At 42.5% G+C, this 27,105-nt stretch overlaps 3 protein-coding genes across 3 annotated transcripts in view; 1 reads left to right on the forward strand and 2 right to left on the reverse strand.

Moving 5' to 3' along the window:
- Window positions 1-4,566: 4,566 nt before the first annotated feature.
- On the reverse strand, window positions 4,567-8,541 carry JAGN1 (jagunal homolog 1). The gene is made up of 3 exons (XM_033925995.1): window positions 8,418-8,541; window positions 7,423-7,532; window positions 4,567-6,000 (listed from the first exon to the last, which is right to left on the reverse strand). Exons 2-3 carry the CDS (start codon window positions 7,509-7,511, stop codon window positions 5,538-5,540), a joined length of 552 nt encoding a protein of 183 aa, XP_033781886.1. The 5' UTR covers window positions 7,512-7,532; window positions 8,418-8,541; the 3' UTR covers window positions 4,567-5,537.
- A 127-nt stretch (window positions 8,542-8,668) lies between these two features.
- RPUSD3 (RNA pseudouridine synthase D3) overlaps window positions 8,669-27,105 on the forward strand; it is a 46,740-nt gene continuing 28,303 nt past the window's right edge. Inside the window, exon 1 of the mRNA XM_033926000.1 lies at window positions 8,669-8,756. The gene's annotated coding sequence lies outside the window, so the exon portion shown is untranslated. The remainder of the gene's footprint in view (window positions 8,757-27,105) is intronic.
- On the reverse strand, window positions 9,564-21,406 carry CIDEC (cell death inducing DFFA like effector c). The gene is made up of 6 exons (XM_033926002.1): window positions 21,284-21,406; window positions 17,352-17,429; window positions 12,823-12,964; window positions 12,411-12,560; window positions 11,414-11,598; window positions 9,564-11,273 (listed from the first exon to the last, which is right to left on the reverse strand). Exons 1-6 carry the CDS (start codon window positions 21,292-21,294, stop codon window positions 11,099-11,101), a joined length of 741 nt encoding a protein of 246 aa, XP_033781893.1. The 5' UTR covers window positions 21,295-21,406; the 3' UTR covers window positions 9,564-11,098.

Here is a 27,105-nt window from a genome sequence, read left to right on the forward strand (position 1 = left end):
ACCAAGCAGAAAATCTAGTGCATTTCTGATTGTAGCATTGTCTAGTGGTAGGCTTTCTAGAAGCTTCTAAAATGTCCTGTACAGATTGAGAAAACTGTAGAGTGGCAGTTAGGTTGAGAGGTACCAAGCTGTCAGGTGCAGAGACTGCAGGTTGGTATGAAATAGAGACCCCTAACTCTGTGTAAGCAGAGAGGGAAAAACTGGTAGTAATGGTGGCTCCCTGCTGAGTTGAAGTAGAAGGGAGAACCAAGGTTGCCTAGGCCACCCAGGAGCTTTCAGAATCATGGTGGCATGCTCCTGTTTGAGTTTGACAAGAGTCTTGAGAATCAGAGGAAATGGAGGGAAAGCATAAAGAAACTGATTGGTCCATTCCAGAAGGAAAGCATCTGCCTTGAGGCGAGTATATCCTGGAACAGAACTGAGGCATTGTGTGGTTGTGGGGAGACAAAGAGATCTGAGTCCCCCACTGAGAAAAAATGTGATGGTGAGGCGAGGAATTGAGTGTCCATTCGTGAGGTTGCAAAAGACAACTCAATCTGTCCGCCAGACAGTTTTTGTCTCCTTGAATATAAACTGCTTTTAGGAAGGTGTTGTGATGGATTGCCCAGTGCCACACCTATTGAGCTTCCTGGCAAAGAGGGAGAGATCCTGTTCCTCCCTGCTTGTTGACATAGTACATGGCTACTTGGTTGTCTGTTCGAATGAGGACTACCTGGTCGTGAAGATGCTGAAAAACTTTGAGAGCACTGAAGATTGCTCTGAGTTCTAACAGATTGACATGACACCAACAATTCATGCTGAACCAACGGCCTTGAGTATGGAGACCATCGAGATCTGGATGATGGTCAGGTCCCAAACACTGAATACACCATCTATGCGTGTCAGTAAGGGAGATTGCGCACTGGCAACTGCTACACTTCTTGAAGCCTGTGACCGGCCTGGATATAAGCGGGAAGATGGCTTCAGCAAAATCGTAAACCGCCAGTGGGGGCCGCAAAGCAGGCCCCACTGTGACAAAAGAAATAAAAGTAAAGTTAAAGTTTTGTTTTTATTTTAAGAAAAACGCGCAAAAAAACATAGCGTCCCTGAAAAATAACAAAATGCGAACCACGGTGAAAGAAGGCACGAAGTCTAGAACTGAGTCTAGCGCAAAGCATTGAAAACACAACTTCTCGGCTCTGCGGAAAACTGAGGAGACACACACCCTTGCTTGGGCAGGAAGGCACTCGCACATACGCGGTGCAGCAGTCGCAAACTTTCTAAGTTCTGCAAGCAAATCAGCTTGCGAAGCTGTCTGCATGCAGGCTCTGTGGATGACGACATCACACATATGTTGAGAATAGGCTGCCTGCTTGTCCTGGGATGTGTTATTTTATCACATTCATTTCATGAAAAGAGACCTAGTTACTAATAACTGGGCTTACCAATAAAATAATCCAACTTAACCATAGCCCTGGTTGATCACTTCCCCTTTTAGTGTGATGCGTTTCAATCTCTGGTAACTAGAGCTGATATTGTGATGTCATAAAACTTCATTCCACCAATATCTAAGAGCTAACCTCATCAGCAATCTCAAAATGCTGATGCCCTATACTTACCACAGTTTATTACATATAGCAGCAAATTTTAATATCTAGAGCAGTGTCTTTCAAACTGTGCCATGGCACAGCGTGGTACCCAGAAGAGATTATGGGTATGCCATGAGGAATTCCATAATTTTACTTTATTTTAAAAAATTCCCTTCATAAGTATACACTAGGATAGATGACATGTACGTTGCATACACAAGAGTATGTGTGCCACCAGACAAGCATTGTTCTTTGACGTGATTGGTCCTTGAAAATTAATGGCAAGTAATTTTATTTTTTATGCAGTAGTTATCCTAACTTGAGTAATAAAGCAATCAAGGCTTTGTTATTGTTTGGATTTTATCTTTGTGAACTTGGATTTTCAGCTCTGACAGAAATTAATTAAATAGGAAAAAAACCCAAAAAAAACCCCCAACAAAATGACCGCAGATGGTTGATGATGAAATACATGCTTGCTTGTTGATTATCGAGCTGTGCTTTGAGTTAATTTGCACTCAAAAACAAGCACATCCATCGCACTGATTAGCAATTCAATTCTATCTAATTTAGTTTCACCATTGTTACAATTATTCAAACATAGCTTAAAGAACTCTAGTTTATCTCCACAGTGGTAGTACCTCCAAAGCTCATAGGAATTCCTATGAGCTTTGACGCTAATACCACCGTGGCCAGCAATAAAAAAAAGCCTACAACATGGCTTTGTAAAAAGTGGGGGGTTCATTTTTTGTTGGTTTTGCCGTGAAAAACATTTGCTCCGCTTAGTATGCTAAAAAAGTTTGAGAGACACTGATTTAAGAGACATTACTTTTTTTTTTTTTTTTTTTAATTAAGGGGGAAGTTAACATGAGCCACTATTAAGATGTGTTATTTTACCATGCCCTTATTCCATGAAATGAGACCTAGTTATTTACTGTATATACTCTAATATAAACTAGGATTTTGGGGCCAAAAAAATTGTAATGCCCCCTCCCAGAATTTTTTAAGGCCGCCCCAGTCAGGCTCTGCCCCCCAACCTCCTTCCTATCTTACTACCTCTGCCGATCTGATGGAGGTGCAGCACCCTTCCATTCTCCCCTCCTCTGTCAGGCTCTGCACCCAGCATCCTTCTATCTTCCCCTCCACTCTCAGGCTCTGCCCTCTGGCCCCCACCTCCCTGCCCTATCTTCCTACCTCTGCCGAACTGGTGGAGGTGCAGCAGATCCTCTGCTGATCGTTGGTGGAGGTGCAGCGGGCAGGAGCAAACTTTCTGAACTCCTGCCCTGCTGCTAACCAGCTGCGCAGATCCACTTAGTCCAAATCAGCGGTATGAGCAGCAGCGCGATTTGGCGCTGCTTCTCAGCACTGAGCGGCTTACTTACTGGGAGGAGAGGATGGAAGGATGCTGGGTGCAGAGCCTGACAGGGGAGGGGAGGATGGAAGGGTGCTGGGTGTAGAGCCTGACAGGGGAGGGGAGGATGGAAGGGGGCTGGGTACAAAGCTCGGCAGGGAGGGGTTGGGTGCAGAGTCTGACAGGGCAGGACACTTGAATATTAAGCCACTCGACATATTCGAGTCAACCATTTTTCCTCCTTTTTTGGGGAAAAAGGGGAGTCTCGACTATTCGGTTCGACTTATATTCAAGTATATACAGGTAACAGTAAAACACATCTAAGCCTACATTTATAACTTCTTCACTTAATGAGCTATCATAGGAAAACTTTCCTTGGATTCTTGGCTATGCTTCTTTGTTCAATGATGAAGTACCAACCTTTTCTAATAAAGAGATGGCAGTGGGTCAAGGGTGTATGAAAGAGGAGGCACTCTCAAAAGCAACAGTCCTCAGTGATGGCAGCGGCATGTTCAAGGCTTGCCCGGCTCAAAATCTGAAAACTTCTCCCTCGAAGTCCCATCATCCATCAGCCTGGTTTTTCTCAGCAGTTACTAGACGTTGTTGGGAGTCCATGCACAGTGAGGAAGATAGCAGCAGCAAATCAGAAGTTCACTGGTCAGTTCCAGCTCCAGCGGCACCAACACGTACCAGAATCGGCACCGAATGGCTTTTTCACAGAGGAAAGGATTGCATTGAGGAGACCATCGCAGAGGAGGAGACAAGGACAGCATAGATCTATCAAACAAATCTCTTACCTGTAGAAGTCCTTTATCTGGAAGCTGAAATTGTGGATTGAAGTCAATATTTTTTACTTTTAATTTTTTTCCAGTTATTTTCCAGTTTTATGTATTATTTGTAATCTTATTCATTGCTTTACCATTTTGTTCTATTTCTATCTTTTAAATTTCTCCAGAATTCTTTTTTCAACAGTTCCTCCTCTATATCTCTTCTCTTCTATCTTTCAAAGCACATAGTTCTGTTAGATTGTTTATTTTCTCATTTTTTCTCTTTCCTTACTTTGCACTTCCTTACTACTCTCTAGGTACTTTAGTTAGATTGTGAGCCTTCGGGACAGTTAGGGAAATTCTAAGTACCTTTCTCACTTATAATTTTAATGTATATTTTCTGAAAACCGCTTAGAACCTAACGGATGTAGCGGTATATAAGAAATAAATTGCATTACATTACATTACATAAAGGAATCTGCAAGCAGTTAATGGTGGAAGTGGGGTCCTATGGCAAAACCTTACAAAGAGAAAGGGTGGTAGATGCATGGAATGGTTTCCTGGTAGAGGCGGTGGAGACAATGACTGGGTCTGAATTCATGAAAGTATTGGATAGGCACTTGAGGAGATAATGGATGCTGCAGATGGGCAGACAGGATGGGCCATTTTGGCATTTATCTGCCATTATGTTTCTAATAGTAAATGCCTTCTCCAGAGGGGATTATTGTGATTAGGGGTTAGAATTTTTGTTTTAGAATTTTCATCTCTTTCAAGAAGGGTATTTCTTGAGAAATGGACATAGCTCTTCATGTTGCCTGGAATCAAATCATCACTTTCTACGCAAGGCTGATCTATTACACTGAAGTATTTTCTGCAGATGGAACCAAAGAACAAACTTTTTCATTCAGGCTTTTATACATTTTTACATGTGTAAGGCCTATTTTCAAGAAAATCCTCAGCTTTTAGATTCCCTTTGCATAAATAAGCTTTCACATATAGCTTGCTATGCATGAAATGTTTAAGCAAATTCTTAAATAACCCCCCCTTTACAAACCGTAGCACGTTTTTAGCGCCCATCGTGAATGTAACAGCTCCGACGCTCATAGGGGGTTAATGAGCAACAATGATATCTAAGCAGCTCATTCATGAACATTTGGAAAACTTGGTCCATGAACATGGTTACACACTGATTTGCTCCACAAAAAAAAGTTATTTCTCCAGAGGCATTGCTATCTTTTTGGCTGATCCCTGTAGCTAAATTCTACATAAAATTTTGAAACTTAGCTCAGTTACATGGATAGTAAAATTTAGTATGAAATATCAAAAAGCTGCAAAAGTCCCACAGAACTACATTGGCCTCTATGAAAGCAACTGTATCAATAATAAATACCCCCCCATCTTCATGCACTAGTTGAAAGTCATTGTTCATATTTTAAATTACAGAGGACGCATTTATGAAGGATGCTGCCATGGCACTAGCCCTTTGTACTTAGTTCAAAGACAGCTAATCAGTATCATGGTCTTCCCTCACTCTTGATACATTAAGCTGAAACAATATAAGGAAAAAGAATTACAGGGCAGACTAGGCCATTTGGCCTTTATCTGCCATCATGTTTCTATGTTTCTGCAGGAATCCAAGGCAGCTTACTTTGTAATACTGTAGCAAGTTAGCCACTGAGAGGTAAATCTTCATGTTACCTATTCTATTTTTTTTTTTTTTTAATATAAGAGACAAGCTGCTGTTTTGGAAATGGGAGTCTTTGGGTAACAACAGGAGGAATTCAGTTCTAGTTCTTGGGGTTAATCTTCAGTGACATTCAGAGCTTCCTATTCACAATATCCTGCAGTGAAACACTATTTCTTCTTCTTTTCCTGAGTGCTTGTAAACCAGGAGTCCAGCAGCTTCTTGCTGTAGTAGATTTGCCAGGCGTGAACCTGCACCGCCACTACCATCACCAGATACATAACTGATACAGCAGAGAAGCCGAATATGAAGCGGTAGGCCTTGCCGTGACGGTAAAGTTGTTGTGCCATGGGGAACATCTCCATACTGCCGTAGATGAGGGGCGCAATGGAGAGGAGGCCAGTACTGATCATGGAAATCACCAGGTAACTGATATTATTACGGGGAAAGGAGAATAAGCCAACAACTGAGGGAATAATGCTGAGCAGGTAAGGATACTGCCACTGGTAAGGCATGGCCACCACATCATGGGACACAAGCTTCAAATGGGCGACACACATCTGAGCCACAAGCAGCAGCCAGATCAACACATGTACATAAATGAGCTTCTTAATTTCTGACTTCAGAGAAACACTGTGAAAACAAAATCAAGAGAAAGGATACTACAGTTGAGTTCTGCTATGGACAGCTTACCTAGGTCTTGCATTTTTTTTTTTTTTTTAATTGCAACTTCAGCTTAAAAAGGCTGTGGATTAGGGATAAGTACGATGTCATTCTACATCAGAAATTCAACTATCATATTTCCCCAAATATAGGCTGTGGCTATACATTGATTTTGCAAACCGCCTAGTGGGTGCGGCGGCTTGCTTAACTGGAATGGCCTATTTTAAAATCATCCCCCCCCCACAATGAGGACTACTTGACACAGCATCACACTGTTGTTCAGACTTGGCTTGGGGGAGAAGGCAGTGCTGGAGTTAGAGAGGTTGTAACCCTATGCAATGTTATATTGTAACACTGAATGTTAAACTGTAATCCATTTTGAGCTTTCTGGGGAAGATGGGATAAAAAAAGACGGGGATGTTATCAGCCCTGAGTATCACATACCATAGATATGCTACTGCAAGTGTGGATAAGCGAATTTGCACATCGCAAACGCACAGATAACAAGAACAGACTTATAGCACTCAATCTTTTGCATAAATCTACATTTATTTTTGTTTATTTAGAATAACTACCTTTTTGAAGAGATGTATAGCAAGGGCAGTACCTGCTTTAAGCTGATATTGGGATTGTCTACAGCTTACCTTTTTCCTCATTTTGTGTTTCATAGACTATCAAGAGAAAGTAGAAACTTCTACTTATTTGCTTATCCCAAAATTAATGGGTGTAGATATAAGACCTTCTTAGATAGGACCCTAGAATTTCAAGCTGGTAGGTAAACCACATTGGTTAGGTAAATGTACTCAGCAAGCTAAGCTATCCTATTGCAGTTTTCGGAAATTAATTAAGATCACTTTGTTCAATAAGTTTATTACTTAGTGAGAGTTTTATTATTGAAATTCTATTTTATAAATATTTGGTTTTTAAACTGTATTATTGTATTTCACTGATTGTCCAGCTCTTTAGTGTAAACCGCCTAGAACGTTTGGGTATGGCAGTATAAAAGAACAAAGTTATTATTATTATTACAATGCAAGTCATAGTTATTAAAAAAAAAAAAAAAAAAAAGGTAAACTCTGTGCAAGCCAAATCAGGCTAAAACAGTGGTGACAATTTGTACCAAAGCCTAAGCATAATGGTGAAAAACACCCTCAAGACTGACACTATTGAAAGATCAGGTTTAACTTCTGTAGTGGGGCTGAGGATGCTACTTGTGCGATGTCCATCAGGACACTAGGCAAGCTCAAGAGTACTCAGCCCCCAAAGAAGCCCAGGCCTGGATGGATCAGGCAAACGTCTGGCTTGTCCTTCAGGAAGAACCAAGCTCTGGGCTACTCTAGAGCCGATTTCGGCCACCGCCATCAGTTTTTCAGACCCAGTCTCACATGGTACCTCATTTGGTAATGGGAAGCAACTTTTTCTCGGTGCTGATAGTCGCTGCCGTCGGTTCCTCTCGCCCGGGGGCCTGCACGGGATGCCATGGCAGTGCTTTATAGACAGACCTTGAAGAAGAATAACAAAAAAGAAAACATAATCAGCTGTAGACTAACTACGCCCGGAAGCTTTTAGAGAATGTAAGCGGGCCGTTGGTTTGTACCAAACAGAAACCCCAGGCTGCAAAAGTCTCTGAACCCCTGAGGAAGCCAAGTACTTTTCCTACAGTCTGGGTTAATAATAATAATAACTTTATATTAAAGGTTATATTAGTAAATTTCAGAAAGTCTGGGGACCGTAAACAGATTTTTGTAATGAATGATTAACTTTTCCCATGTTAAGGTATTTGATTAGGGGGGAAAAGGGTGGGTTTTACTTGTTGTTATTATATAATACACGAGTATTTCAATAATTCCACAGTAAGGATGATTTTATGATTTATTGAATAGGGAGGGAGGGGGGAAGGGATTATTAGATTCAATAAGAATGACATAAATGTTAGATTTCTTTCATAATATTTAAAATATTATAGAATTTTAATTTGTAATGAAATGTTAAATTTGATGCTTATATGAGTTAATCAAGTGTGTATCTTTAAGTTTTAAATGAGTTTATTTGCTACACTTGTTGTAACCTACGAAAACGAATAAAGAATTAAAAAAACAATAATAATAACTTTATTTTTGTATACCGCAATACCACAAAACAGTTCAGAGCGGTTTACAATGCAAGAGACTGTGCATATACAGCGAAGATACCATGCCATTTTCAGCATTTGGGGTTTTTTTGTTTGTTTTTTGCAAATATCAACGGCCTGACTTAACATGATATTCACCCCCCGTTAAAACACCAACCACTGTCGGGTGTTTGAAGCCTTAATCGATGACATCAGTCGCCGGCTGCTTCCAATTACTCACAGGTATCAGAGCCCCCCCCCCCCCCCCCCAACTTACCGTCAAACTCATTCCTGAGGTCGCCCCGCCACCAACCCCGCGCCTCGGCCTTCTCCGCCGCAAGCGCCCTCTTCCCCGGAAGCAGGAAGTGACGTCCGAAGAAAGGGCAGGGCGCCGCAGGGCAAGGCCTTTATGGGCGGTTCACGTGCGAGCGTAAGGGCGCGCCAGTGACCAATCAGCGCCCCGAGCCGACCGAGGACCGCCTCCTCCTCCTCCTCCCACCTTCCTTACGCTCGCGCTGCTACGTGCAGTTCAGCTGCTTGACGGGCGTCACTTGCGTCTAGGTTCCTGCACGTGGAGGTGGCTCCTGTTGCCTCGTCGAGGACTCGTTGCACAGAGGTACTGGACTCCATTTTTAGAATTGAGGGGGAAAGGGAATTGGGACTGGTGTACCTAACGCGACCATTTATTGTTTTCCTCGAAACGGGATGGGACTGGACCCAGTTCAGAGCGCTGCTGCTGCCACCGTTGCTTTTTAGGAGGCCCTGGAGGTAGGGGGTTGCTGAATCGGTGAGTCGACGAATCCCCACCAATCTCCACGGGTGCCGGATAACTGAGATTCTACCGTGTAATGGAATAAGTGAAGTTGTTTTTTAAAAAAGGTTCAGTAGGAAAGGGTCATTTAAATCAATGATTCTCAACCTTCTCTTGGAGGCACACCTATCAAATCAGGTGTTTAGGATTGCCTCAATGAATATGCATTTACATAAGTTGGAGATCCTTTGTGTGCAGATCTGTCCATGCATGTGCATTCTGGTAATCTCCAACGAGGAGGGCTTAGAACAGGGGTCTCAAAGTCCCTCCTTGAGGGCCGCAATCCAGTCGGGTTTTCAGGATTTCCCCAATGAATATGCATGAGATCTATGTGCATGTACTGCTTTCAATGCATATTCATTGGGGAAATCCTGAAAACCCGACTGGATTGCGGCCCTCAAGGGCCTTGAGATCCCTGGCTTAGAAGCACTGATGTAAATATTTAAATGAAGTTAAATAATCAGATCCTCAGATTTTAGCATTAAACTAACAAAACGTCCCTTCAGATGCTGAGGCTGCAAACTAGTATTACCCAATTCACTGTTCATGAGCGTCTTAATGAATGGAATACAGTGGAAAAAAGGTAGATGAAAGAAAGATGGGTGTTTGAACATATATTATAATATAAATATACAGGTAAATATACATACATAAATATATAATACAAAGATTATAATAAAAATCATTTTAGTAGCAGAAGGAAAATTGTGTTTGCTATGAGGGCAGCAAAGGACTGGTCTATGATTCTGCACTGTTCATCCTTTCAGTCCAACACAAACTGTAACACTATAGCTTCTGCATTTCTCTACTTATAGTAAACAAGAATTGTCTTGACTTCGTGACACCTAAATATAACCCCATTTCTGATCACAGCATGCTGATTCTCTTCACTGACTCCCACTAATTGCAAATTTTAAGTTCACAAGCAAGGGTTTTTCTGTTGAGTAAACTCTCCCCAACAAAGGAGTCGTGAGGATGATGAGATGTCAATAATTCAGCCAGTGCTCGCATTGCTACTATCAATAAAGTGAACTTTGAACTTCACACCCGTGGCTGAATTATTGACATCTCATCCTCATGACTCCTTTGTTGTGCCTTGATTGTCTCGTCGTTGAGTAAACTCTGCCGTCACAATTTCTTAGTATTCATAGGAGAAGCTCTTGCACCGGGAATGTTACAGCCAGAACCTGAGATTTGCTACAGCAAGTGCCCTTTTTGCAAAGTTGTGACTATTCTCTTCATGAGAATGAGAAGCTCCAGGATTTATTTCCTGGGGAAGCAAAATATTTGCATGCATGCTTTAGATTAGAATCAAATTATTTTTCAGCATGATAAAGTGCTAATATTCAGCAGGTCTGTGTATTTCAGTGTGAAAATATATCAGATTTTAGTGCTATAAAGATGGGTGATGATAAAATATCACCTGTACTTGTTTCTAGACCAAGTCTGGGATATTCAGCCAATCCAAAAGTAGACCTTGTGTGGGGTCCCCTGTATCATCTTTACTGGAGTTATAAACTTTTAGGTTTTTTTAAAAATTTTCCCATAAGGAATATAAAATTAGTTTCATTAATTAGTGTTCATTTTTTTTTCTTTAATTTTACCGGAACCTATTAAGATCATGCACATTTTCTGACAGTCTTGCCTAGAATGGATAGCTGCTTTCATTTCATTGGCTGACTTAAGAGCTATCAGAAATGTACTTCTAGAAACAGCCTCACCATCTGACAGTCAGCTTTACACAGTACTGTGATATAAGTCACATCTTCCAGACAACATACAACAGGCACAGATATCTTCAGGGGCTTGTAAATAGGTGAAAGTGGACAGCACCATGGGTTGTATAACCCAGAAAAACAAGGAAAATCCTGGAATAAAAAGAATCTAGTCTACATCGTACTCTATTGTTCGTTACATTAAGGTTTTGCTTTCAAGTTCATTTACAGAAATCGTCTATTCGAGTGCGGGAAAACTTCACCATCTTTTCCATATTCTTAATGTCATGTTACCACCTTACGTGGTGAGAGTAATGGAATGTGGCTCTTTGATGAAGTCTTAGTCGTGTGGTTTGCAATGCCATTCTCTCCCGTTGAGTTGAGGCGTATTCTTGTAGTTATCAGGCCCTAGCAGCTTCAGTGACGGTGCATTTACTGCAACATCTTCCGATAATAGGAAGGGATTAGGTATTTCTGTGCCAATGAAGGCTTCTCATCCAGGGGAAGGTCATCCGTAGCATCCAGAAGTTGGCGCATGTAACAAGATGTGCCCAACAACATATGACCAGTGGCCTGCATGGTGAAAAGTCCCCACCGTAATGCTTCTCTACAAGAATAAGAGGGTGGAAAAAAAATGTTACATTGAAAAATGTTGTGACTGGTGTGAAGGGAAGGATAGTGTTCTAGTAAATACCGTACAGAGCTATATTTTCTATATACAGAAGGGGGGAAAAATTGTCCACTTACTTCATGATCCTTTTAGCTCCATAACACTGCATATCGTAGGACAGTGTGTAAGTGCCATACAACGTAGCTTTGACATTTAAGCAGCCAATGAAATCCCGGGGATTCATCTTGTAGAGGTCAAAGGTCACACGAGCCACATCAATCCTGTGAGGCTTATTGGAGGAAGAGATCTGGTAAGTAGCATTCTGTGGATATGAAAACAGCATTAAGTGTCCCACTCATAGAATACCCGCCTTCAAAGAAAGAGGAAGAAAGGCAACCACAGTACCGGTAATAAAATCGCTCTTCTAATAGGTTGAAAATGCTGGGGCTGTTCTCCCTGGAGAGGAGGAGACTTGGAGGGGACATGATGGAAACCTTAAAAATCTTGAAGGGCATGGAGAAAGTAGATAGGGACAGATTCTTCAAACTGTGGGGAGCCACAAGCACTAGGGGTCACTCGGAGAAATTGAAGGGGGAAGGGTTTAGGACGAATGCTGGGAAGTTCTTTTTTGCCCAGAGGGTGGTGGACACATGGAATGCGCTTCCGGAGGAAGTGATAGGCCAGAACTCTGTACAGGGGTTCAAGGAAGGTTTGGATAGGTTCCTGGAGGATAAGGGGATAGAGGGGTACAGATAGAACTTGAGGTAGGTTATAGAAGTGGTCAGAAACCACTTCACAGGTCGCGGACCTGATGGGCTGCCGCGGGAGCGGACCGCTGGGCGGGATGGACCTCTGGTCTGACCCAGTGGAGGCAACTTCTTATGGCTCTAAGACCAGCAAATAATAGCACATAACCCAGAGCAGGGGTAGGCAATTCCAGTCCTCGAGAGCCACAGGCAAGTCAGGTTTTCGGGATATCTACAGTGAATGTGCAAGAGACAAAGACATATGTGTCTCTGCCTGTGTCCCTCGAGGACCGGAATTGCCTACCCCTGACTCAGAGGAAGAAACTTGCATTTGTCCATGTACAGATTCAAAAGCTGAGCTACTGACAACCTATGGTATTTTGCTTACTTCACTTGGTCTCCATTTCTGCCCCTTTTCAAGCACCATTAAGACAGATCCATTATCCAGGGACTGGAAAAACTCCTCAGTATCAACATCTGTTCCATCCTCATCTAGAACCAGAGTGACAGTACCAGTAACCAGTAGAGCATGCTGTACCTGAAAATACAAATGAGAGAGTAAGAACACTCTGGAAACCGGAAGACAAGAGAAGCGTAGTAAAAAGCATTGGGCAGAGGAAAGAAGTCTGTGAGAAGGTTACAGAATTAAAAAAAAAAAAAAGATAGTCATAACCAAAGAAAGAGAAATTATAAAGGTAATGAGACAAGGAAACAAAAACGTGAAGTACTTGTAATGTGTGATTGCAAAATGAGGGCAAATGATTAGCGAATCCGGCCCTAGGAGCTGCTTTCATTCTCACCTTACTGAGGAGGTCGCTCAGGCTGTCGGCCATTATTCCTTTCTTAACACTGCGGTCCCAGTTACTGACACGATAAGGTCGCACTTTCGTTACAGGACCCGAGAACAGCTGCTGAGTCATTGAGGCACTCACTGAAACGCACCTAGCCAAGGCAATACACGAGGTCAGGAGACGCAGAAAGGGGTGGTCGACTAACATTTGCTAATCCTCCATAGCATATATTAGGATGGAGATTAGTGAGGGCAGGTAAGGATAACAACAAGTCATTTGCCTATGGTCACACATATTGAAGGCTTAGGATGTTTCTTGAATCCTATGCTAGCGCTCTAACCACTAAACTGCTCCTGTCCAGTACTCGTCTAGAAAATAACTTGTAAGGAAAACAACATTTGACTTAAATTCCTGAAGGCGAGATCACAAATTGAAGAAAGCCCGTTTGTATTCCCACAGACACAAAGGATAGGAGGAATCTGTTATTATTCGTAGCTTAAATAGTTGGTTCTGACTGAAAGTTGCCTCAAACTGGGCTACATTGGGGGTGGGGTGGGTGGAGGAAGTTAGCTGTGTTAGGGCAATAACTGACTTAAAGAGCATTAATGCAGGTTGTTTTGTCCTAACACAACATTATTTAAGTCAATATGGCTTCCGATGTGCGATGGGTCTACACCAAAAGCCATGGTAAAGCTGGGGTTATTTTACCACTCTGGAGTATTGGACTGCCAAACCATGGCCCACTGGTGTAAAAAGCAAGCAAGTCGTTTTAAAGTAGTTGCCAGAGCACCTCCCCACTGTCTCACCTGCTACCTATCAACAAGCGCTGTGCCTTCAAAGGCCTCATAGTAGCCCATAAAAACCTCCACTACAAAGCATCCTGCATGCCCAACTGCCCCCTCCGCTCCAAAAGGGAGAAACAACTCTTGCATTCCCCCAGGAAGAGCCCTTCAACTGGAAACTGCACGTAAACGCTCCTACAGCCACTTCATCCCTAAGCTTTGGAATCATTTGCCCACACAACTCAGATCCCTGGGCTCCCTGACAACTTTCCGAAAGGCAGTAAAGAACTTCCTCATCCGTTAACTGCGCCGGGCCTGAAATTAGTTTTGAGGAACCAGGACAATGAAGTCCTCAAGCGATAAGAACTGCCAGATGAACAAGACTACCCCACTGCTTGAGCTCCCCTCTATTCACCTCCAACATGCTTTTTACTCAGTGCCCCGCTATGTTCTCTATGTTTCCAGAGTCTCCGCCCCTAAACTATGTCTGCCCTTGCTCCACCTGATTCCCCTCTGTACAAGATAACATGTTGGCCTCGCCTTGTACCTAGATCCTATGGAATCTGTACATTGTTCCTTGATGATAAATTGTTAGCCTTTAATATTGTACCTAGGTTCCCCCTGTTATTCTGTTACCCTCCCGGGTTTTCTGTAAGATTGTTCTCAGAATCTGTGTTTGTTCTTCTGTTACCCGCCCTGAGCTTTCTGGGAGGGCGGAAACTAAATAAATAAGAGAGGCGCCCCACCCCCGCCCTCTTCTCTGCACCTCCTTCCCTGTCCTCCCTGCCATGCACCCCTTCCCCCGTACCTTTTTTAATTTCCCGGCGTGAGCAGCATCACCACCAGCTTGCTGCCTGCCTTGGCGTTAGCTCTCCCTCTGACGTCACTTCCTAGGCATGGGACCCGGAACTGACAGAGGGAGAGCCAATGCGGGCACAAGAAGCAGGTTGGAGTTGCTGCTCGTGCCAGTGAAGAGCTAGAGGTATAGTGGGGAGGGGGGGTAGTGAAGGCGTGCGAAGGGAGGAATGGGATGGCGCCCAGGGCAAACCACCCCCACCAAGATGGCGGCCGGGGAGGACAGCCCCCCCACCTTACTACACCACTGACCTCCCCCAAAGCGAAAGCCCCAACTGCCTCCCCCATAGTGCCAACCCAACTAAATCCCTCCCCAATCTGAACCCCCCCCCAACTGGAACTTCCCCTCCCCCACCTACCTTACTTGACATTAATGATCACTAGTCACTCTTGTCAGCTCCTTCCCTCAAATGGCACCAATGACCTCTAGTGGTAGTTTCATAGTACTACCTCTAAGGGAGCAAACACATGAGGGAGAGATGTCACCAGTTCAAGTGTAGGTCAATCAGGAGAACCTTTATTGATAGTTGCAATAGTTGACTCGACACTTGATAGTGTTTCAGCAGGAATTTATTTATTTATTTGGTTATACAGTGGAACCTTGGTTTACGAGCATAATTCGTTCCAGAAGCATGCTCGTAAACCAAACTGCTCATATATCAAAGCGAGTTTCCCCATAGGAAGTAAGGGAAACTCGCTTGATTGGTTCCCACCCCCGAGGCCACCGGCGCTACTCTACTACCCCCCCCCCCCGAGAACCGGCATTGCCCCCCCCCCCTTGCTCATGAACGCCCCCCCTGCACAAACCGGCATCCCCCGCCCACCCAAACAGAAGCCTTACTCCATCTGGCACCGGCACGCAGCCCACAGGATGTGCCGGTGAACGAAGATCCTTCCTCTTGCCTGGGCCTTGAGCATCTGCGCATGCTTAAGGCCTTTGGCTCTCGCTCTTTCCGAGGGGATGCCGGTTCGCGGGTAGGGGGAGCGATGCTCGGTTTGCGAGTCACGATTTGTGAGAATGTTTTGCTCGTCTTGCAAAACACTCGAAAACCGCGTTACTCGCAAACGTTTGACTGTATATGCCAGGGGTGTCAAAGCCCTCCTCGAGGGCCGGAATCCACTCGGGTTTTCTGGATTTCCCCAATGAATATGCATTGAAAGCAGTACATGCAAATAGATCTCATGCAGATTCACTGGGGAAATCCTGAAAACCCGACTGGATTCTGGCCCTCGAGGACCGACTTTGACACCTGTGGTATATGCCATCCTCCCAGGAGAGCTCAGAACGGGTTACAAATTTACAAACATAATAAAGTCTGGTAAAATATAACATGACTAACATGGCACAGTGTGACTCAGCATAACGAGCATTGCACAACAAGCATAGGATGGCAGCTTAGCATGGCTGACAGTCAAATACAAGCATAGTATTGCAAAGGCTAGGGGACAGTCAATGAAGTTACAGGGAAATACTTTTAAAACCAATAGGAGGAAATATTATTTCACTCAGAGAATAGGTAAGCTCTGGAACGTGTTGCCAGAGGTTGTGGTAAGAGTGGATAGTGTTATTGGTTTTAAGAAAGGTTTGGACAAGTTCCTGGAGCAAAAGTCCATAGTTTGCTATTGAGAAAGACATGGGGGGAGCCACTGCTTGCCCTGGAATGTTGCTACGCTGGGACTCTACAGGGAACCTTGTTATTGTTTGAGATTCTGTCTGGAATGTTGCTACTCTTTGGGTTTTTGCCATGTACTTGTGACCTGGATTGGCCACTGTGAGGACGGGCTACTGGGCTTGATGGACCATTGGTCTGATCCAGTAAAGCTATTCTTATTTTCTTACAAATTTAGCGTGGCAAAACAGTATATAAAATGTGGCTAACCTAGTTTGATATGACAGTATGGCACTTAGCATGATAGAACCTTGCGTGGTGGACATGGGATAGCAGATATTGTGTAGTGGACATAGCTCATGAATTTGTAGCATGGTAGACATAGTATGGCATATATAATAAGAAAGATACAATGAATAGTAGAGAAGGAGGCAGTGTGACAAAATGTGGCAAAGCCTTGTAAGGCATGATGACTTGGTAGGGTAGAACATTATATGATGGGCAATAACAGTTCCTGGTACGGTGGGCAAAGTGTTTCAACACAAGTGTACGTCACAGTCACCAGCAGCTTTCTGCCACGCAAATTGTTTTTGCTCCTTTATTGTGCCAACCAGAAGACCTTTGATATTTGACTCTTGATAAAGGCATTTCCTGCCAAAGCACCCTCAGTGTTGAGTCAACTATTGCAACTAACAAGAAAGTTTCTCCTGATTGACCCACGCTTGAGCAGGTGACATCTCTCCCTCATGACTCCTGTGTTTGCTTTTCTGCTTTCGTCGCAGAGGCCTCTCGTACTTCTCTTCAGTGTCTTTACGCCATTATCACTATGCTCCTATAAAAGCCCACCTTTTATTACACCTTGAAAACATCTCTGCCCCTTTGAGTCTCTAGGAGGCTAGGCGAAAAATATAAAAGTGCTAGAGAATAAATCTTTCTAAAGAAATATAAAAAAAAAATTAGTGACAGCTCTTTTGACGTTTATCTCCGCCTTTGTTTTCTTCTTTCCAAAAAGTCACGGTAAACTTTTTCCTTATTCCACTGTTGGGGAATCCATTGAGTGCGTTAGGGTGTGCAATCATGGTTAACATGCAATAATGCACTCTTTGATGAATTCCCCCCACTTAGTCTTGAAATTGCTGTCAGTTTTCTAATGCCACAGCCCCTCTAACTGGTGGCATTGTGCAATGGACACAGCATTCTTAATGTATGTGAACAGTCAGCATCATTTGAGCAGTAAAGGAGAGGGTGGTGAATGTATCCAAGACACAACACAATACAGAAGAATTCTTACTTGGAAATGGACTTGGGAGAAAGAAGGCTCAAAGACTTCATGGCATACTCCATCTTTGTCAGTAAAACTTGCTGTGACCTTCAAGGAAACAACAGATGTACAGATCAGTTCAGAGTTCCTGAAGATCCTCTCAGAGGTGTTCCTTTTGGACTGAAATACTTGAAAAATAAATGAATCCAACATCATAGTATCTGTCTTTGCTAATCTGTCTCTCTAGTGAATTTACAGTATATTTTGCAACCAGTTTCCATAAGTCAAACCTCACTGGGAAAATCACAACTTGTAGATGTGTACTATGGAGATTTTTTTTTCAAATCAAAATCATTCAAAATAGACATTTTTTATCTACTATTTTTCTGTGTGTTTATTAAGCAAAAGGCTGCAGTACCAGCAGTGTCCACAAGGTATCAGTATAACAATTTAAAGGCTGCAAAACCAATAGCACCCAGAATGTGTCAGTATAATCTATTCTCATTGTTTTCACTCTTCATTTGACATTCAAAGGCTTGCTCTTGTAGGATGGATGGCGGGATTAACTCTTGCTCATTGTGAGGAAAAGAGGCTGGTGTGAGAGGAAAGACAAGTATCGAAAGGCCACAAAAAAAGAAAAAATAAGGGCCGAAGAAAGGAATTCTAGTTAAATGAAAATGAGCAAAGCTTTAACTATGAAATGATCCTCAAATTGAGGTGTTACATTCCAAACGTGAGGCCAAAGAATAAATGAACCAAGCAATCAATAATCACTTTAGGAGAATGACCATGTGAAAATCCAGTCGTTCCCCCCCCCCAACATTATAGGGCTTTGGTGATCTTTTAAAATGAGCTGTGCTTTGTGGTGCAAATTCACTGTGGTTTTACAGTTCTTACCTCTTATTGTAAACCGCACTGAACCGTGAGGTATTGCGGTATTTAAATAAATTTATTAGTATTGTTTATAGCAAACTTTAAAACCTGGATTCCCAATCAAAATTACTGGGTAAAAATTTAGCTAAAAAGTCCCCAAAGTGTAGATTCACTCAACTAACAATAAAGAGGAATTGTGAAAAGTATATAAAGCCTTAAAACCGAGGTGGTGCTCAGAACCATAGAATGGTAAGAAAATCACGAATCGGGGACTCCTGTACGTGTTTTCAGTGATCTATCATCTTCATTCGGTAGAAAGGTGATTAACTGCGTTTCAAAAAACTCAGTGTTCATTTCTATTAAAAGATATAATCTTCAATTGTTACCAGGAAGTGATGTAATTACGGGTGAAGAGCAAGGAAGAAGTTTTACTCTTTGAGTACAGCCAGCAAGTGGGGGTTCTCTGAGGAAGCCACTGGCGAAACACGTCAGGACCCGCTGGAGTGAGACAACTTCCTAACCACCCCTATTAAAGTTAAGTCAAGTTTTATCACAAGTTAAAACAATTGAAGATTATACCTTTAAATAGAAATGAACACTCTACACAGTTAATCACCTTTCTACCGATTGAAGATGGTGCAATGATAGATCACTGAAAACACATAAGGGGAGTATCTCTAATTCGTGATTTTCTTACTATTCTATGGTTCTGAGCACCACCTCGGTTTTAAGGTTTTATATATTTTTCACAGTTCCTCTTTATTGATAGTTGAGTGAAACTTTAAAACCTACCTTCTCTCAACCGTAGCTCACAACTGACTGACTGCACTGAACAAGTTGAAACTTGTGACACTTCCCATATGAAGATCCCCTGCCTTTCCGCTAGATGGCGCTCGGCAGTAGCATTCCCTGTATTTTTTTTATCACACTTCGTATAAGGACTATTAGGCGCTCAAGGTGGTGAATTATTCTCCCTCCTCCTTTCCTTCCCCTTGATACACACCTACGTATCAGCAGCAGCTCTGGTATGACTTAAAACTCCATATATTGTGCTATACCTAGAGTTAAGGAAAGAATAAAAAGGTTAGGGCTTTTCAGCTTGGAAAAGAGACGGATGCGGGGAGATATGATTGAAGTCTACAAAATCCTGAGTGGAGTAGAATGGGGTACAAGTGGATCGATTTTTCACTCCGTCATAATTTAAAAAGACTAGGGGGACACTCAAAGTTACAGGGTATACTTTTAAACCAAAAGGTGGAAATATTTTTTTCATTCAAGAGAATAGTTAAGTTCTGAAATGCGTTGCCAGAGGTTGTGGTAAGAGTGGATAGCGTAGCTGGTTTTAAGAAAGGTTTGGTCAAGTTCCTGGAGGAAAAGTCCATAGTCTGTTATTGAGAAAGACATGGGGAAGCCACTGCTTGCCCTGGATCGGTAGCATGGAATGTTGCCACTCTGGGTTTTTGCCAGGTACTAGTGACCTGGATTGGCCACTGTGAGGATTGGCTCCTGGGCTTGATGGACCATTGGTCTGACCCAGTAAAGCTATTCTTATGTTCTTATGGACAATTTCCTGGAGGAAAAGTCCATAGTCTGTTATTGAGAAAGATATGGGGAAGCCTCTGCTTTCCCTGGATCGGTAGCATGGATTGTTGCTACTCTTTGGGTTTTTGCCAGGTCCAAAGGACCTGGATTGGCCACCGTGAGGACAGGCTACTGGGTCTGATGGACCATTAATCTGACCAAGTGCGGCTATTCTTATGTTCTGTTTCCACCTCCAGTATCTTGGCGTTCCGAAAGTGGCGCATTGCTGAAAACAAAGGCTATCCCTACATATGTGGAAACGAATGCCATGACTTTTACATGTGCAGGAGTCAAAGCTGTGGAATGGCCTTGTTGGCTGGATTTGAAAATGTGGAGAGAGGAATTAATTTAGGAAAACGTTAAGGACTCAACTCTTTGTAGATGCATTTCTTTGAGCAATTGACTTTAAGTAAGATCAAATCTGCTTGCTTTTGTTCTTATTTTGTTTTGACTTTTTAATATTTTAGGTATGTAATTCCCTGTAAACCGTTTTAGAAGTGCAGGGGGATGGGGGCATAAATAAACTATGCTCGTTCTACATTGATTTTCTAGACACTGTTTCACTGATGAAAAATGGCATTCATCAAGGAGGTGTAACATGACACAGGCAATCAGAGATACCGTATTTGCCGGCGTATAAGACGACCCCCCAACTTTTACAGTTAAAATATAGAGTTTGTTATATACTCGCCATATAAGACTACCCCTTCTTCCGCACACCTTCTGCACAACAAATAAAACTTAAAAGAACATCAGAATTTATTTCAACAATTTTAATTAATTCACTAAAGCTGAATAGAACAATAAACCCATGGGAGCTGCCATGCTATTTGTTTTCTAAACTGTTAACCAAACTGAAACTGTCAATGATAGAAGGAAGATAACACATAGAGGGAGAGAGCAAGTGCCGGGCAAGTCCCTAGCAAGTTTGCTGGCATGACAGTTTCCCTTTAAAAGCCTTCAAAAGCCTCCTGTTCGCCCCCGCAACTTCCTTAAGGGCTAGACTCCACACACGGCCGCATGTGCGAGAGACGTAGTAAAGAGAAAAGGGGTGGGGCCAGAGCGCCGCTGCTTCCCGCTGCGCAGGATGAAGGAGCTGGCACCCTTGTCACACTGATGTCCCGCCATGGCCCCGCTGATGTCCCGGCAGGTTTACTAGTACCGTAAGCACCGTAAGGAGGTAAGGAAGGAGATGTTAGGGCATGTAAAGTAAGGGCATGTAAACAGTACCCGGCGTATAAGACGACCCCCGACTTTGGGGAGGATTTTAAGGTACTGAAAAGTCGTCTTATACGCCGGCAAATACGGTAAATTCCCAGAATGAGCCATGTCAGAACTCTCAGCCCCATTGACCGAAGAATAAACCCAATTGTACCAAATACAGATCAGAGAACCTAAAAGTCTTGTGTTTCCAAACCTACTGTCTGTATTACAATTCTGCTACCACAGATTTGGGTCTAATTAAGAACAGTTCAAAAGAGAGAGATGAATTCAGAAGAAATACTCACTGTGAAGCCATCTTTAGCTTTTCTAGTTCCAGTCAAGTGGGTTAGGAACAGTGTTCTCTGATCGAGGAAATACTGTTGTATTAACTCTTTGCAGCTAGACTGGAACTTGCCCTTTGACCAGATAAGGTGGCGGTGAACTCAGAACAGAGTCCATGTGGCAGCCAGAGCAGACTATTGTGCAATGCCCCATATGGTTAACGGCACTCCCCGGGTGACGAAATTTTCTGTAGCTTATTCCTGTTCAAAACCTCACTCGGTGCATGAGTTTTGGCACAGAGTAAATCTGAATCTTGCCTTGAACAAAATTAATCGCATAGCTTTGAATATTCCCTTCATTTCCCATTTTCTGTTAGAATGTAAATTTGATTATTTTTAATAAAAAAAAATAAAAAACTCCGACTCCTGAAAAGCCTTTCCCGATGCATGCCACATACCTCTCAACACACAGTCTAATATAACCCCTTTTTTTACAAAACCGCAAAAGCAGATTTTAGCGCCAGCTGTTGCGCTGAATGCTCCAGGCTACTCCGATGCTCGTAGAGTCCCTATGAGCATCGGGAACAGCGCAGAACATCCAGCGCGCCAGCCAGCGCTAAAAAACGCTTTTACGGTTTTGTAAAAAGGGGGGGTGGGTGGATAAGCAACATTTTAAACTTAAGTTGGAAAGGATCAATTGGCCCACCCTGTCAACCCAACTCAAACTGCCTGGCCATCACACTTTCTTGGCCCTACCACTTCCCTCTGCATAGCAAAAATTTCCAGCTACCTACTGGACAAGTTTTACTGCCTGTACTGTAGTACTGGACTTTTTAAATCTGTATCAGGGTCCCAATAGCCAGGCGGGTTTGCAAGATATTCACCAAGTATGTGTGTATGATATATTTACATATACTGAGTCTTACATGCATGCAAATTTATCTTACGCATATTCATGGCCAATAGCGTAGCGAGCGTGAGAAGCGCCCAGGGCAGTGGCGCCCCTTCCCCCCTGATCCCACCTGCTGCACACAATCCTTCCCTTGTACCTCTAGTTGAAGTTGTCGCTTGCGGCGGTCAGCGTGCTCCTCACGACCCCTTCGGCTCTCCCTATGTGCAGCACCCAGAAGTGACGTCAGCTGGAGAGCCGACAGGGTCGTAAAGAGCACATTGTTCACCACCGTGAACTTCTTCAATTAGAGCTATGGGGGATGGGGGGCGCATGTGCGGAGGGGAGGTATGGAAATAATTATAATAATAATAACTTTATTCTTATATACCGCCACAATCTTGCGACTTCTAGGCGGTTCACAATGAAGAAAAACTGTACAGACAGCGAATTACAGAGTATATCATTGAACATCTTGTGATAGTTCTAGGAAAATTACAGGGTCAGTGAATTACATGGTTTCACAGTGAGTAATTTTATACAATCGGCGGAAATTGAGAGCATAAGTAGGATAGGAGAAAGGAGATTGCACGGTCCATGAGTTACAAGGTGTAAGACTGAAAAGATGATAAAGATAACTTAAGAATGTTGGTGAGGAACTAATTTGTTATCATGGTCCATTAACGGAGGACAGGCACCAGTGAATGAACTGGTAACAATTAAAGGTGGAAAATTGGCTGAAGAGGTTGAACGGGCTTCTTAGGGGGGGGAGGTCTGGTTAGGTTATGAATTTCTTAAACAGGGTGGTTTTTAATTCTTTCCTAAAGACACTATAGGATTCTCTGGCGGCATTGGTGAAGTAGCCTAGCCAAGTGTGCAGTCTACCTGCTTGGAATTTGAATGTTCTGTCTAAGAAGGTACGATATCTACAGCCTGTGATATTTGGGTAGGTAAAGAGGTTACGGTTTCTGGTAGGTCTGGTAGAGGAGTGGAATTCAAAGTGTGGTAGTAGGTAGCTGGGGGCCAATCCCCAGATTAGTTTGTAGCAGAGGCAGGAGAATTTGAACAGAATTCTTGCTTCAATTGGTAACCAATGAAGGAGTTTATAGAATGGGCTAACGTGATCGCTTTTCTTTAGTCCGAATATTAAGCGGATGGCCGTATTTTGAACTATTCTCAGTTTTCTCACATTTTTTTTAGGTATCCCCAAGTAGACAATGTTGCAGTAATCCAGGGTGGATAAAATCAGTGACTGAACCAATATTCTGAAGGATAGCGGGTCGAAGTATTTTTTTATGGTTTTCAGTTTCCAAAGGATGAAGAAGCATTTTTTGGTCACTGAGTTTATATGATCGGTCATAGACAAGTGGGTGTCCAGGGTGACTCCCAGTATTTTTATGGTTTTTAGTATTGGGTGATCGTGGCCATTTACATGTATTGTGGTTGCGGAGATTTTTTCGTTTTGGCTAGCTAGGAAAATCTTTGTCTTTTCTGCGTTTAGTTTCAGTTTGAAGTTTTAAAGTCCATTTTTCTATTTCGGTCATGATGGATGAGATTTGTTTTGAGTAGGCTGGTGTCACATTTGTTATTGGTATTAATATGGAGATGTCATCTGCGTATATGTAATAAGTTAGGTTATGCCTTTGTAATAAGTGACCTAGGGAGGAGATGTATATATTGAACAGGGTGGGAGATAAGGGGGAACCTTGTGGGACTCCCGAAGGGCTTTTCCAGGGTTTAGAGTAAGTTCCTTCATGGACCACTTGATAAGACCGTTTGGTTAGGAATCCTTGGAACCAGGTCCATACTCTTCCTGATAGTCCCATTTCGTCTAGGCACCTAAGCATTGTTTCGTGGTCCACGAGATCGAAGGCGCTACTGAAGTCTAACTGTAGGATCAAGGCGCTGGAACCTTGGTTGAAAAGGTCGTATAGGTGGTTAAGGAGAGAGCCTAGGACTGTCTCAGTACTGAATCCTTTTCTGAAACCTGATTGGTGGTCATTTAGGAGAGAGAACTTATCTAAGTGATTTACTAATTCCAAGTTGACCAGCCCTTCCAGTATTTTGGTGAAGAAGGGGGTGCTCGCTATGGGTCTGTAGTTGGATGCCATTGTGAGTGAGATCTTCAGGTCTTTGGGTATGGGTATGATTAGGATGTGTTCCATATTTTCCAGATAAGTTCCGTTATTGAGAGAGTATGTTGCCCAGTTAAATAGATCCCTTTTAAATTCTGGTATTGCATCTTGCATGATCTGAGACGGACATTCATCTAGTAGACAATTTGATTTGGAGTATTTGTTGAAGAGTGCAAGGAAGTTGTTCCAATCTGGGGGCTCGAAGTGATTCCAGCTCATGTCGCCACTGGACTCACTATTCTGCGATTTGAGATTGAGTTCGAGGTTGGGTGGAGGAGGAGGTATTGAGGCTCTTAAGTCGATGATTTTTTTCCTAAAGTGGTTGGCTAGGGTGGCGACCGTTGGGATTTGATCATGATGGTTCTGTAGTATCTGTGTGGTGTCTGTTAATTTGTTTACTAGTTTGAATAGTTCTCTGCTGTTTGTGTTGGCTGCTCCTATTTTCTGTGCATAACAGCTATAACGCTTTTCTTTGATCAGATTTTTGTAATTTTTCATTTTTTGTTTCCATTTAATTTTATCTTCCAATTTGTCGGTTTTTTGCCATATTCTTTCCAGTTTTCTGAGATCTTGTTTGAGTGCTAATAATTCGGCGTCATACCATTCTTTTGATGCCCTTGTGTTCTTTTTGTATGATTGAAGAGGAGCTATTTGATTGAGTGTGTCTTTTGTGAATTTATCCCATCTAGTGGGGAAATCTTTCTCTTCCTCTAATTTGGGGTGTAGTTCATAATGGGTCCAGAATTCTTTTGGATTGATGATGCTTCTGCGGGTGACTGTTTTTTTTCAAACTGGTTTTGTTTATGTGTTTTTCTGTTGAGTGTTTCTTTTGCCAACATAATTCAAAATTGTAGGTATAGTGATCTGACCATATGGGAGAGGCGAGGCAGCGGTGGAGGGTTGTTGGCGTCCATCCCCCACTTAGTACGCCACTGTTCATGGTGGATATCCTGAAAACCCACTGGTTTGGGAAACTCCTAATCCTTTTTCTTGTTAACTGGAGAGCAGGCCAAACTTATATAAAACACAGCAATAAAAATGATCACTAACTCAAAAAAAATGTGATCATGTTACTCCGCTGATGAAGAACGCTCACCGGTTACCCATTCATCTTCGGATCATTTCTAAAATCGCCCTTCTTGCTTTTAAGACCCGACAGACCAATGCCCCAGCATTCGACAGAATTCTTATCCCATATGATCCCCCCCCAGAACTTTAAGGTTCTCATCCCAATCTACCCTTAATATTCCTTCCCTAAAAATAATTGGCACTCGTCATGCATCCATTTTTTCAGTCACAGCACCCTCCATTTAGAACTCACTTCCATTACATTTAAGAACAGAACAAAATTTGGCAAAATTCAAGAACAGCTTGAAACGCTTTCTTTTTAAAGATGCATATGATTGATGTATTCCTCGCTCTTTTAACTTATCTTTAATCAACTTTTAAAACATTTCCCAACCATTCCCTTTGTTCTTATTTTTTTGAAGAATTGTAATTTTTTTCCCCCTTCTATCCTTTTTGTTCTACCCTCCCTCCCTAAGTAAGTCTGTTTTCGTACTATTTTTATTTTCTGTTTATATTTCATAGTATCATAGTAGATGATGGCAGATAAAGACCTGAACGGTCCATTAGTCTTGATTTCAACTGTACAACGCTTTGAAATGTTAAGCGTTTTATCAATTTCTTAATAAATGATGAAACTATCTTACCACCCGTATGGTGAGCTGCCACCTTTTTCTTAATAGGCACAGAAGCCACCTCTCTTTAGAGACTTCATATAATCATACTGCTGTCCTGAGGCTTGGTCGACTCCCCCTTTTAGCCCTCTGTTATTCTGGGTGGATGGACAAGTATTTCTCCTTCCTTTCTACCGCCCTTGTGATATCTCTACCACACGCCATCACTGTCACCCAAAGCCACTGGAGAGCCTCTGACTCAGTCATGATTTCATTTATTAAGACACCTGATCCTCCTTCCGCCTTTCTCACCGGATTCAGTCTGCTTTTCCGGCTCCACCTTGCTCTAGATGGCTGCTGAGCCTTTTTTTTTCCCCTTGTTTTTACCTTACAACTTTTTATTACATCTGATATCCACAAAATAAAATTTGAGTCAATTTTCATTCAAATTATTTTTCACCATGTGGCACACAGGTTACAAACAAACAACCCATATCTCTTACTATCCCACACCAAGGGTAAAAACCATCTGGGCAGCTTACAATGTAAAATCAGATCACATTACATCAAACATATAAGGTTAGCAGTCGAAAGGAGGGTAAAAGGCATTTAGAGAAAGGTGGAGCCGGTAAAGCAGAGTGATTCAAGTGAGAAGGTGGATCAGGTGTCTTAATAAATGAAAACTTGACTAAGTCAGAAGTTCTCCAGCGGCTTCTGGGTGACAGTGATGACGTGTGGTAGAGATATCACAAGGGCAGAAGAAAGGAATAGAATTATTATAGAAAAGTAGGATCAAACGTTCCACGACTTGCAGAATACCCTCAGGAGCCATGAACAACTATGTATTAAAGTAAGCATCTGTTAAAAGGAATGTTTTTAATTCAGTTTTAAACTTATGAATTGTATTTAATAATCGAAGATTCATAGGCAGTGACTCTAAATGGTAGAAGAGTTATAACCCATTCTGAGTTCTCCTGGGAGGATTGGACATAAAACCAACTAACTAACCTGCGATAGTGGTTATTAGCGCAGGAGCCACACTGAATGCTCTGCGCTGATCCCGAAGCTCAAAGGAAGTGTATGAACGCTGGGAGCAGCGCAGATAAAAAATGCTATCGCCGTTTAATAAAAAAGTGTGTGGGG

Source organism: Geotrypetes seraphini, chromosome 17 (genome assembly GCF_902459505.1).
Source record: "Geotrypetes seraphini chromosome 17, aGeoSer1.1, whole genome shotgun sequence".
Lineage (NCBI taxonomy): Eukaryota > Metazoa > Chordata > Amphibia > Gymnophiona > Dermophiidae > Geotrypetes > Geotrypetes seraphini.